This window comes from Heterodontus francisci, chromosome 8 (assembly GCF_036365525.1).
Source record: "Heterodontus francisci isolate sHetFra1 chromosome 8, sHetFra1.hap1, whole genome shotgun sequence".
In the NCBI taxonomy this organism is placed as follows: Eukaryota; Metazoa; Chordata; class Chondrichthyes; order Heterodontiformes; family Heterodontidae; genus Heterodontus; species Heterodontus francisci.
The window spans coordinates 29,721,803-29,734,242 of NC_090378.1; the positions used below are offsets into that span (position 1 = coordinate 29,721,803).

At 41.9% G+C, this 12,440-nt stretch overlaps 1 protein-coding gene across 1 annotated transcript in view; it reads left to right on the plus strand.

Moving 5' to 3' along the window:
• Positions 1–12,440, plus strand: part of zgc:163022 (putative ferric-chelate reductase 1) — an 87,634-nt gene that overhangs the window by 38,141 nt on the left and 37,053 nt on the right. Inside the window, exons 10-12 of the mRNA XM_068036364.1 lie at positions 4,208–4,323; positions 4,777–4,863; positions 6,962–7,059. Of these exons, the coding sequence (XP_067892465.1) occupies positions 4,208–4,323; positions 4,777–4,863; positions 6,962–7,059 (301 nt within the window). The remainder of the gene's footprint in view (positions 1–4,207; positions 4,324–4,776; positions 4,864–6,961; positions 7,060–12,440) is intronic.

Genomic DNA, 12,440 nt, shown 5'->3' on the forward strand with positions numbered 1-12,440 from the left:
GCCGAAAGTGCTCAATCTCTCTTCATAAGACAAACCCCTCATCCCTGGAATCAATGTAGTGAGCCTCCTCTGAACTGCCTCCAGTGCAACTACATCCTTCCTCAAGTAAGGGGACCAAAACTGTACGCAATATTCCAGGTGCGGTCTCACTAATGCCTTGTACAGTTGCAGCAACATTTCCCTACTTTTATATTCTATTCCTTTAGCAATAAATGCCAAAATTCCATTTGCCTTCCTTATTACCTGCTGTACCTGCATACTAGTTTTCTGCGATTCATGCACGAGGACACCCAGATCCCTCTGCACCAAAGCATTCTGAAGTATCTCTCCATTTAGATAATAATTTGCCTTTCTATTCTTCCGACCAAAATGGATAACCTAACACTTATCCACGTTAAACTCCATCTGCCAAATTTTGGCCCATTCATCTAACCTATCCATATCCATTTGCAAATTTCTTATTTCTTTCTGGCAACTTACTGTCCCACCTATTTTAGTGTCATCTGAAAATTTGGCTATAGTACATTCTATCCCTGCATCCAAGTCATTAATATATATTGTAAATAGTTGGGGCCCAAGGACCGAACCTTGAGGCATCTCACTGGTTACATCTTGCCAACCAGAAAAGGACCCATTTATCCTGACTCTCTGTTTTCTGTTGATTAGCCAATCCTCGATCCAAGCTTATAAATTGCCCCAACCCCATGTGATCTTAACCTTTTGTGCGGCACCTTATCAAATGCCTTCTGGGAGTCCAGATATACTACATCTACAGGATCCCCATTATCCACTTTGCTTGTTACAGCTTCAAAGAACTCTCGTAAATTAGTCAAACACGATTTACTCTTCATAAAACCATGCTGACTCTGATGGATTGTGTTTTGACTTTCTAAATGTCCTGTTAGTACTTCCTTCATAATGGATTCTAACAATTTCCCAATGACAGACTGGTCTATAGTTTCCTACTTTCTGCCTCCCTCCCTTTTTGAATCAGGGCATTATATTAGCCTTTTTTCCAATCCACTGGAACCTTTCCCACATCCAGAAAATTTTGGAATATTATAACCAATGGATCCACTCTCTCTGCTGCCACTTCCTTTCAGACCCTAGGATGTAGGCCATCAGGCCCTGGAGACTTGTCTGCCTTCAATCCCAATAGTTTGCTCAGTACTTTTTCCCTAGTGATGATGGTTGTGCTAAGTTCCTCTCTTTCTATAACCTCTGCATTTCCTGCTTCTTTTGGGATGGTACTAGTGTCCTCCACCATGAAAACTGAGGCAAAATACTGATTTAGTGTCTGCCATTTCTGTGTTCCCCACTATTAACTCCACAGTCTCATCCTCCAAAGCACCAACATTCACTTTAGCTGCTCTCTTACCTTTTATATACTTATAGAAGCTTTTGCTATCTGTTTTTATATTTTGCGCTAGTTTTCTTTCATAATTTACCTTTGCTCTTTTTATTACTTTTTTTAGTAACCTTTTGTTGATCTTTAAAAGTTTCCCAATCTTCCAGCCTGCCACTGGCCTTTGAAATATTGTATGCCAGTTGTGAAGATTGAAAGAGATTAAGTAAACTGTGAAGCACAGAATAGGTGATTCCAAGCTTGGGTTTCAAAAGCCTGAAAAGTAAAGGATGATGGATAAACTGAGATTTGGAAAAAGATTATTGCGTATCCTTCCACATCCCACTTTTATGTTGTGACCTTTAGATTGAGGACCAGTGCTAAACACCTTAACCTTAATTTACAGTACAATCCTTCAGGCTAGATTCCGGATTTTGTATGTTCTCGTGAGGTTTGTGGCATCGGGGATGTCTCACAACAGACTATAAAATAAGGAAATAGCCAAGCTTCATTTGTGATAGTTACCCAATCAGACTAATACTTTGAGGCTTTTAATGGGAGTGAGTGTATTAATAACTTCAGACTTAACACTATGCATTTTGATTATCTGATATGCTTCACCACATGCAGATTTATGTCACTTCTCTATCTACTAGAAGCAGAAATATATCGGCCAATTTCCCCAGTTGGAGAAGTGGCATCAGTGTTTCTCCTGGTAAACAAGACTTCAATGACTTGTTTAGTAAATTGATAGATTAGAGTCTGACTACTGTGGGCAATATTACCAGAGATGGCTTGAAAGGATTGGTGGTGCAAAAGTGCAACACTGTGGTGACTCAACCTTATAGTTTTCTGTGTTCATTTATTTTTCAGTTTTTTTAAAAACAATCTTCCATTTTGTGTCATGTACTCTTTTCAGTGCTTTCATTTGTATACCATGTAAAACTTGAAGCAAAATCGCTAAAGGGATAATGCCTAACTCACAGCCTACATCACCGCTTGGGAGTACAAGATCGCAGAATTAGCCCTTATAAGTATTTGCCTCAATCAAATATCTTGGGGAGTGAGCATGAAACATGGAGCAGAGATTTAGAGAGAAGATTAAATTATATTTTTGATGACTTTTATGTTTTAGAGATACAGCACTGAAACAGGCCCTTCAGCCCACCGAGTCTGTGCCGACCATCAACCACCCATTTATACTAATCCTACACTAATTCCATATTCCTACCACATCCCCACCTGTCCCTATATTTTCCCTACCACCTACCTATACTAGGGGCAATTTTATAATGGCCAATTTACCTATCAACCTGCAAGCCTTTGGCATGTGGGAGGAAACCGGAGCGCCCGGAGGAAACCCACACAGACATAGGGAGAACTTGCAAACTCCACACAGGCAGTACCCTGAATTGAACCCGGGTCGCTGGAGCTGTGAGGCTGCGGTGCTAACCACTGCGCCACTGTGCCGCCCTGCTGACAAGTATTTATTTTGCTGATCCTCTCTACCCAAGTGTAAAAATTATATCATAAACGTACATAAATAGTAAAATATTATGCAGCCATTTAGTCGGGCTTCTGCTTTAATGAATAATCACAGATTTCAATTTTTTTGTGGTTTCAGAGAGAAAAAGAGGCCAAAATCTCTGAAGCAATTTTACAGCATCCTAATTTGATCTGACCATCTGCTTAAACAGTTGGTGATAAAATGAAAATGGCACATAAGGCAACTCATATCTTCCATTTGCTCTTTGTCCAGAACAAGATATTTGATTCTGATTGGAGTATTATCTTGACTTGCATCCAATAGCCTGTGATTTTCCACAGTTGATTATTACATTTGCAATCCTATTATAGATCTCTTGGGGAGAGATTTTAACTCGCTCAAAACCCATTCTCTTACACAGAGATAAACTTGTCTCTAGTTCATTTCCTTAACTAAAGGCATTTTTATGTGGAGAGGTTATTAGCCTGACTCTCAATCCCCTGCCAGAAGAATTGTTGGACTACCTTTACTCTGACGAGCCTACCATTTGAACTCTCTGTTTTGGCTGATGCTAACAGGAGTTATACTCCCATCAGCATAGCTCTCAGGGTACTGGAAGCACAAAAGCCTTCTCACCACATCAAGGTACAATTTCCAGGGAAGGACTTTTAGCATAAAAACATCCCAAGGTGTTTTACAGAAAACAAGATTAAAATGAACAGAGTGAGCCAGAATGGGAAAATTAGGAAACGTAGCCAAAAAGATGTGTATTGAGAAGGTTTTTAAAGATGGTGAGAGAAATTGAGGGATTCAAGAGTGGCATCAAGGCACCTGAAGGCTTTTCCACCACTGGTATTCCAAAGGGAGAGCGGCATGCACAAAAGGCTAGAGTAAGAGGACCATGACGTTGGAACACTAGACTAAAACCTACTTCTTTGACCAAGCTTTTGGTCATCTGACCTAATATCTCCTTTTGTGGCTCGGTGCCATACTTTGTTTTAGAAGGCTTCTGTGAAATGCCTTAGGATGTTTGCTGGTGTCATATAAATATAAGTTGTTGTTGTTGCTGTTGACTGGAGGAGGTTGGAAACATAAAAGTGGAGCGAGGCTATGGAATGATTTGAAGACAAGTCTTTAAATTCAATGCACTGAGGAGTCAGTGTAGGTTAGTGACAGTGTGACTTGTAGGCAAGTGGACCAGTATACAGACAGCGAGGTTGTGAACAGGTTGGGTTTTATGGAGGATGGGAGGCTGGCAAGGAGGATAGTGGAGAAATTAAGTCTAAAAGTAACAGAGGGAGTTAATGTTGCAGAGGTCTTGATAACAGATGGGAATACAAAAATATGTAAAGTCCTACCACTTTTCTATTTTAAAGGTGCACTGATGTTAATAGCCTGGATGACAACTGGAAGCATTGGCATGATAATTGCTAAATTTTTTAAGAGCATTGGAGGCAATAAGAAGATTTTGGGCAAGAATATTTGGTTTCAGGTAAGCTGTAAAAAGTTGATTATTTGCTTTCAGAACTGCCAACTAAACTGGATCATTATTGAGCCCTGACCATTTTTCAATTCATTCTCACTCCTTAGAAATGTCCATGTCCTCTGGTAGAACTCTGGCACTGAGCCAGGCATTTGATCAAGTAATGAAATAGCTTTGTAGTTATGCCATTTTATTCTGTTATATTTACTAATATACTTTATTACTAATATCTTGATGCTTGGAGCTCCTTTTAACAGTTTGAATGCAATAGTTTCAACTGTTTATCTTTTAGAGAATGGTTTGTTCCACAGTCACAGACTTTTGAAGAATAACAGTTCTTTTTTAATGGGAAAGATATGTTAATCTGCTGTCATGAAACTTGTACATGTATGTAAAGCTTAAAGTTAATGCAACATGGGAATGAAAACAATCTGTTAAACAATGCATCTTTTTTTTTGTTAGCTTCATTCGTTTCTGATGATGCTAACTGTTGGAGCAACAATCATTGGCTTTGTGCTGGCATTCGTGCAGGTGAAAGGTTGGAGTTTTGTAAGTTCTCACCTTTAATTCATGTTTTAAAACATGAAATCTGATAAGAAACTCAAGCGGATATAAAGTCTTTTTATTAATATTGATTAATGTTGATATCACTACTCTTTGTGTAAGTACTTCAGCACCACAATCAAAGATGCAATGCAATGACTATTTTTCCTGTTCAATTATGTTTTCAGAATATTATTCCATCCCGAATATCATTTCATCATGTTAAATTTCTTGCAACGCATACACTTCCTGTGTCACAATTTTTATTTCCCTTTATGACACTGAGCACTTGGTAATGTTTGAGGTTATGCCTGCTTATGCTACTTTTAATGAGCAAATGGTCAAGTCTCTTAAAATTCTCATCATCCTGTGTCATAGTATTTTAGTACTCCCGCCAATGCTGACGCTATTTCACCTCCAAAATGTGATCTCTATCCAATTGAATCCAGCTTCTGGGAAGCTGGCTTACTGACTTTCTTTTCCCCCACCCCAATGCTTACCTCTTTGTTTTGCCAACTCTAAGCCTGATCTTGCTCCCAGCTGCAATATTTTTAACTGATCACTTGGACCTAGTTGGGGAATTTGCTGTGCTGACCAACTCATCCCTGACTGGAAATGTTGGATGGTTCCCACTTGCTACCCTGCCCTCACTCTTTTAAGCCCTATTGCTTTACTTCTGGGACCTTCCTGGGATATACTCCCATCATGTGATTAACTGACACTGGGGGAACAGTTCGTAATTATTTTCAAAACGTCTTCAATAAGGTGCTGCATAGTAGATTCATGACTAAATTCAAAGCATGAGGAGTCAGGGGACAGTTAACAGAATGAATAGGAAGCTGGCTGCAAAACAGAAAATAAAGAGTAGGGGTTAAAAGTAACTACTCAGCCGACGGCAGGCCTCTCCTGGAGGTATTTTCTGGGTAAAATCCAGCCCAATGGGTCTGAATGGGGTCGAGAATCTAGAGGTACAAATCACTAAATGTAGTGACGCATGTTAATAGTGCCATTTAAAAAAGCAAGCCAAGCGCTTTGTTTAATTTCTAGAGGAATAGAATTGAAAAGCAGAGGAGTTATATCAAACTTGTATTGAATCTTGGTTGGACTATCCTTGGAGTCCTGTGTGTGGTTCTGGTCTCCATATTGTAGCAATAATATATAGATGGGTGGTTAATGGTCGGCACAGACTCGGTGGGCCGAAGGGCCTGTTTCAGTGCTGTATCTCTAAATCTAAATCTAAAAAATCTATGTTGTAGAAAGCACAAAATGTATTCACAAGGATAATACCTGATCTGAGAGGATATATTTATCAGGAAAAGCTGAACAGGCTGGGGTTCTTTTCTATAGAAAAAGGAAGACAATAGGGTGAGCTGAAAGAGGTCTTTATAATTCTGAAAGGATTTGATAGAGTAGATGTGGGGAACATGTTTCCACTTTGGGGTGGGTGGTGGTGGTGGCAGTTCGAACTAGAGATCATAAATATATGATAGTCACTAATAAATCCAGTAGGGACTTCAGGAGAAATCTTCCTCACTCAGAGAGTGGTCAGAATGTGAAACACCGTGACGAGTTGAAGCAAATAGTATAAATACATTTAAGGAGAAGCTGGATAAACACTTGAAGCTGAAAGGAATAGAAGGATAGGCTGATAGGATTAGATGAAGGGAGGTGGGAGAAGGCTCGTGTGCAACATAAATACTGGCACTGACCTGTTGGAGCCAATGGTTTGTTCCTGTGCTGCAAACTTGATGCAACTTGATGATTCAATCAGGGTGAATTTGTTTGTATAAATTGGGTATAAATGGCAGTCACTGCCTTTACAACATTTTGCTTCAAATGGTACCAGTGATACTCTTGTATTTTCTGACAGGAACAGAAATGTTGAATATTGCCACATGTCTCTACCAAAATAATTCTCCATCTTGATCTGTAACCTAATTATTAACAAATAAGTGGAGAAGACTTTATTTAAAACAAAACTATGTTTTCCTTTATCACAGCAAATACTGTAATTCTTCACCTTAGTAAATAAATACCACCTTTTGCGATAATATTGTGAAATTTTGCTCTTTTTTCCCTATGTTTCTGTACGTTTCTCTTGCAGAATGCAGAAGCTCATGCTGTGTTGGGGTGCATTGTAATGGGGCTCACTCTGATTCAACCCACTGTGGCCGTCTTCCGACCTGCACCAGATGACAAGAGGTCAGTTCAATAGCAATTCACCTCTTGCATTGTAGCCTGATGTATTTTGAATAATGGGTTTGTTCTGAGATGATTCATTCTCTGGATATCAATTTAAACAAAGACAGGTAATTGGATTCTGGTAATATGAGGAAGACCAACTGAGCTGTAACAAAAGAGGAATATATTTCTCCAAGGTTGAAAGGTGGAGTTCCACACTATGTATGTGGAATCCATTGTTGATATTACAAGACATTGCTATATAGTGATGTTAGTAACCATGCTGTTGCAGGAAATAAAGCTGTTGACAATTCTTTTTGAACTTGCTGTATTTCCAAGGAACCTTTTATCATATTAAATAGGTCGTACTGATCATTCTGAGCACTATTTTCTATGAACCTTTCCTGGCTTAACTATTTCCTAATGCTCATCCCCATATTACAATGCAAATATGGTTGATTTGATGGCTTTTTGATTCTTGTGTGACATGCACTATTCTTTGGCTGAGATGTCAGTCAGGCAGATTACTAATGTACCTAGGCCTGTGCTTTCTTTTGTTCTTGTTTCTAGGGATGTGGCACAAATGACTCACCTGCTGTGTTTCCCATTCTCATGAAGACTGCTCCTATTTCTTGTGTTCTTGTGAGGAAATGCATCGGGCTCTCTTGCTGCTTCCTCTTACAGAATAGTAAAGATCAGAAATTTGCTTTCTACCATTCTGAAACCAATATGCTGGCACATCGAGCTGTACTGTAACACTGTATTCTTTTTTAAGAAACATCAGAAAAATTGAGGACTGCAAAAACCAATTAAGTTCCCCAAATTCTAACTGTAATATTCTAACACTCCCACCCTAGCAGTCAACTGTGTTCTGAATAAAAGCAAAATACTGCGGATGCTGGAAATCTGAAACAAAAACAAGAAATGCTGGATTCACTCAGCAGGTCTGGCAGCATCTGTGGAAAGAGAAGCAGAGTTAACGCTTCGGGTCACTGACCCTTCTTCGGAACTGGACATCAGAATTTGTGGCGAGGCAGGGGCCTGAAGATGGCCCCACATGAGGCCTGCCATGGACCTTGGCGCCAGCCGGGCCCGGTCCGATATTACTGGCAGCGCCGAGGCCTCGTGGCGGCCACCCTGATGCTTGACGATGGGGCAGCAATTTAAATATTGAAATAAATTAAAATAATTGAATTGATGAATCTCATGTCACCTCTTGATGTCCCGCTCTGATCCTCAGCCTGGTGGCTGGCACTGCCGCGCCTTTGGACCTCCATCCAGGTAAACGAGGTGGAACACTTGTTAGGTGGGAGGTACGTTTATCAGTATGGGGAGCGGGGGAAATGGGGTCAAATTAGCATTATGGGTGTAGGGATTGGTGGGAAGGGTTGAAGTTGAATGTTTGTACAATTTGGGGGGGAAGGTCAGATGGTAAAGTTAAGTGGTTTGGGGGAGGGGGGAAGGGCAAATAATTAATTTAATTGTTATTGGGAGGGTAGGAGAGGGGAAAAAGAGATGTATTTATTTATTTTAATTCAATTTCCCTTTAATATTTAAATTTCCCAGTAGGGCTGATATTGCCATTGATGGGGACAGACAGCCCACCCCCTCCATGTGATGGGGGATGGGGGGAGTTGGTGGCGGATCGCCACAACTATTTAATTGAGATGGGTTTCTAATTTACTGTCCTTTAAGTTTGCTGTGGAGTCTTTGAATGTTGGTAAGTCCTGCAATGCATTGGGGCTCTGTGCACGCTTCAACTTGTTTCAAGGTCAGAGTCTTTTCTCTTTTGAGTTTACGTATCTTCCGTGGCTCCGGTGTCTTGGGAGAAAGCGAGAGAGAGAGGGGCGTTCTTGATCCAGCTTCAGCTGCAAACTGCCTTCTGAATTCAAACTGTCCTGTGGCTAGTTCAAAAAACCTGGACCAGCTGTTTAGTCATGTGACCAGCTGGTTTAACCAGTCCTGGCTTTGTGGATTGTGTCATCTTAGCAGAACCTGGAATGCACTTCCTTATACCTTCAATGTCTGGTGATCAAAATCCATTTGTGTTAATTGGAGCAGGGAATAGTCCTTTGTCTCCACAAGCAGCGTTGCTTAGTATGCAAATGTCCTTCCAGCCCAGTGTCTGGTGATCTTCAAACAAGTCATTTCTTCACTCCAGCAACAGTTTAAAATCAATGTTCATATGACAAAATTAATATGCCTCATTCTTGGCAGGTGGGGGGTCTACATGACACTTCCACATCCAGCGGAATGAAATGCAATTTTAAAAAAGAGCATTTCATTAAAAGGGACTAGAGAGAATATAAGGACAGGAAAACACACATGCATCTCTCTCATTCATTCAGAACTCTAACAATTGTTACAGTCTGTCTTTTCTTGGTAGCAGTGCTGCTTGAAGCTGCCCTTTTTTGGCATCCCAATATACATGTGGTATCTTGGGGCAGTTTTTCCAGTTTGGAAATTTCCATGACTGCCTAAGGTGACTTTGTTCTTGCTGACGTCTACAGGGAGAGGGGTGGGGGCAGGTGGTTGGTGGGTAAGGTTAGGTTTAATTAACCCTAGGTTAGAGTTCTATTCAGGGGCGGCGGCGGTGGGCGGTTCCATCCTGAACTCTCAGTGCTTTGGTGAGTCATACAAGGGCTTTTCACCTTAGGGGATGGCTGGTTTCCTTTTTTCCTGACTGTGAGGGGTGTTTCTTTGCTAATCTTCCTTTTGTCCTGTGGAACACTCTTGCTTGTAGGTATTTGTCCAGATTCTGCTGCACTCCCCTACGGCACTTTGACTAGGTGAGGCATCACCCTCACAGGTTTTCTGCCTTCTTGAGGATTTTATTTGTCTCTGCAGGTGCCTATAAATGCTGCTAGTCACTCTGGTGGGGTGCTTCTAGTGTCTGAATTTACATAGGAGGATGTGGGGTCTAACTTTTCAAATATTTCGGGGTTGACTGACTGGACAGTAGGGGTTTTCATCCGGGATTTCTCCCAGACTTCCTGTAACCTGCCCTCTTGGTCCCTTCTTCCCTGTTCCTTTCTCACCTTGTGCTAGCCTTGTGCCTGCCTGTCCCCTTTTGTTCTCAGCAGGGCTTCCTTACAATTCACCAGCCCTTGGCTGGAGGTTCCTCCAAACACCAATACAGGACTTAGGGGGTGCAGATTTCACTGTAGGTTGGGGTTTCCCCTCAACCTGGCATATGTGGCAACTCCTACAGTACACCACCACACCTTTGTGGAGTTTTGGCCAGTCAAACTGCTGTCTTATGCGGGCTTTGGTTTTTCATATACCGACATGTACAGCCACTGCACTCTCATGGGCCAGTCTTATTATTTCTCTCTGGTACCTCTGCAGCACCACTAACTAGTGAACTACCATCCAGTCCATGCTCTCAGGTCTATGAGGAGAATCCATTTCTATATCGGTACCTCATTCTTTAAATAGTAGCAATCAGGGACTCCCTCTGCTTCAATTTCAGACTGGGCAGCCTGTGCTATCTCTCCCAGTACTGGGTCAGCTTGCTGAGCCTCAGCTGGGGAAGATCCATTTAACTGATTCCCTGGTTCTTCTAACTTTCCAAAGAAAGCCTCGGACAGACAGACCTCATGGTCATCTGCCTGCAGTGCCAATTCAGTCTCCTCATTACGCATTCAGGGAAACTGGAGGGGACTGTCTCCTGCCACTGCCCTGTTTCTCTGACCTCCTGCGGTCTCTCCTTCACTACTGGGGAAGCTACCACCTTCAGCCTTGCCAGATCATTAGCTGGGAGCAGGTCAACCCTGTGCACAGGCAAACTAGGGACAATCCCTATGGACACCGGTCCTGAAACTAGGTCGCACTCCAAGTGCACCCTGTGTAAAGGTGCAGGCAAGCACTATCCTCAAATACCATTCACCACCATTCTGGTGTTTACTGCACTCTCTGAGGGAAAGGTCAGGCCTTTTCCCAGTAAAAGGGACCTAGTGGCCCCTGTGTCCCTGAGAATTACTGTGGGCTTGCTTGTCCCACCCGAGGGATATGGGGTTACTCTTCCTTCAGACACAAAACTCTGTTAACCTTCAGGAATCCTATTTAATTTTCCTGCACTTGCAGCTGTAAGCTTCCTGGGTCTCACTTCTACTGCAGTTAAAGCCACAGCTTGTTCTGCTGTGCTTTCCATTCGGGTCACTTCTATAGTGAGTGGGTGTGCCCTGATTAACCCTACAGGTTTTCCCTTTAGTTTATAGCAGTCGGCTCTTAAATGACCTGCTTTATTACAATGGATGCACACAGGTCACCGGGTCTCACTCCTGCTTACAGCACCTTCCTTTTTGGTTGGAGGAGGGCCCCCTGTGTCTCCTGCTTTTCTTTCCCTCCCAGGACTGCTTGGGCTTCTATCACATTCCTACCCTTTGTGCTTTTCAGATTTGTGGGGGTGAATAGGAAAGGTTTCCCCCTGGGAAACCGATTTATAAATGAGAGCGAACTCATCGGCCAAGACTGCTGCCTGCTGGGCTTTATCAGCCTTTTGATCCTCCACATGTGTCTTTATGGAGAGTGGGAGAGAGTTTTTAAATTCCTTTAACAAAATTACTTCTCTGAGATTTTTATAGCTGAGCTATACTTTAAGAGCTCTCAGCCAACATCTTTTAGGCACTGAGTTCCAGATCCCCACCATCCACTGAGTGAAAAATGTTCTCCTTAAATCCTCTGTAAACCTCCTACCTCTTACCCTAAATCTATGCCCTCTGGTTCTGAACCCTCAACCAAGGGGAAATAGGGCCTTCCTATCCACTTTATCTAGCCCCCTCATAATTTTATGCACTTCAAATTAAGTCTCCCCTCAGCCTCCTCTGTTCCAAGGAAAACAACCCTAGCCTATCCAACCTTTCCTCATAACTAAAATTCTGCACTCCAGGCAACACCCTCGTAAATTTAAGAATCCCTTGTGCCTTGTTTGGCTACCTTATCTCCCAGCCACCTTCAGGGATCTGTGGACATGCAAGGTCCCTCTGTAACTCTACACTTCTCAGTATCCTACCATTTATTGTGTATTCCCTTGCCTTGTGAACCTTCCTCAAATGCATTTCCTCAACTTCTCCAGACTGATTTTCATTTGCCACTGTACCATCCACCTGATGAGTCCATTGATATCGTCCTGCAGTCTACAGCTTTCTTCTTCATTATCAACCACACGGCTGTGAAAAGGTGACCTGACATAAGGCGTTCCCTATAACAAGGACCGACTAGGCAACAAAGACGGCCTTGTTGGTACATATGTAACTGCCATTGAGCCCATAAAAGAGTAATTGTTGGTTGTCATTTCGGATATCTAAGCCTTATTTATCACTTGTTTGTGTTTTTGAGATTTAATGATCAAAATGAAAACAGATTTTTCTCTGAAATTACTTTGCCTTGGTACTTAAAAA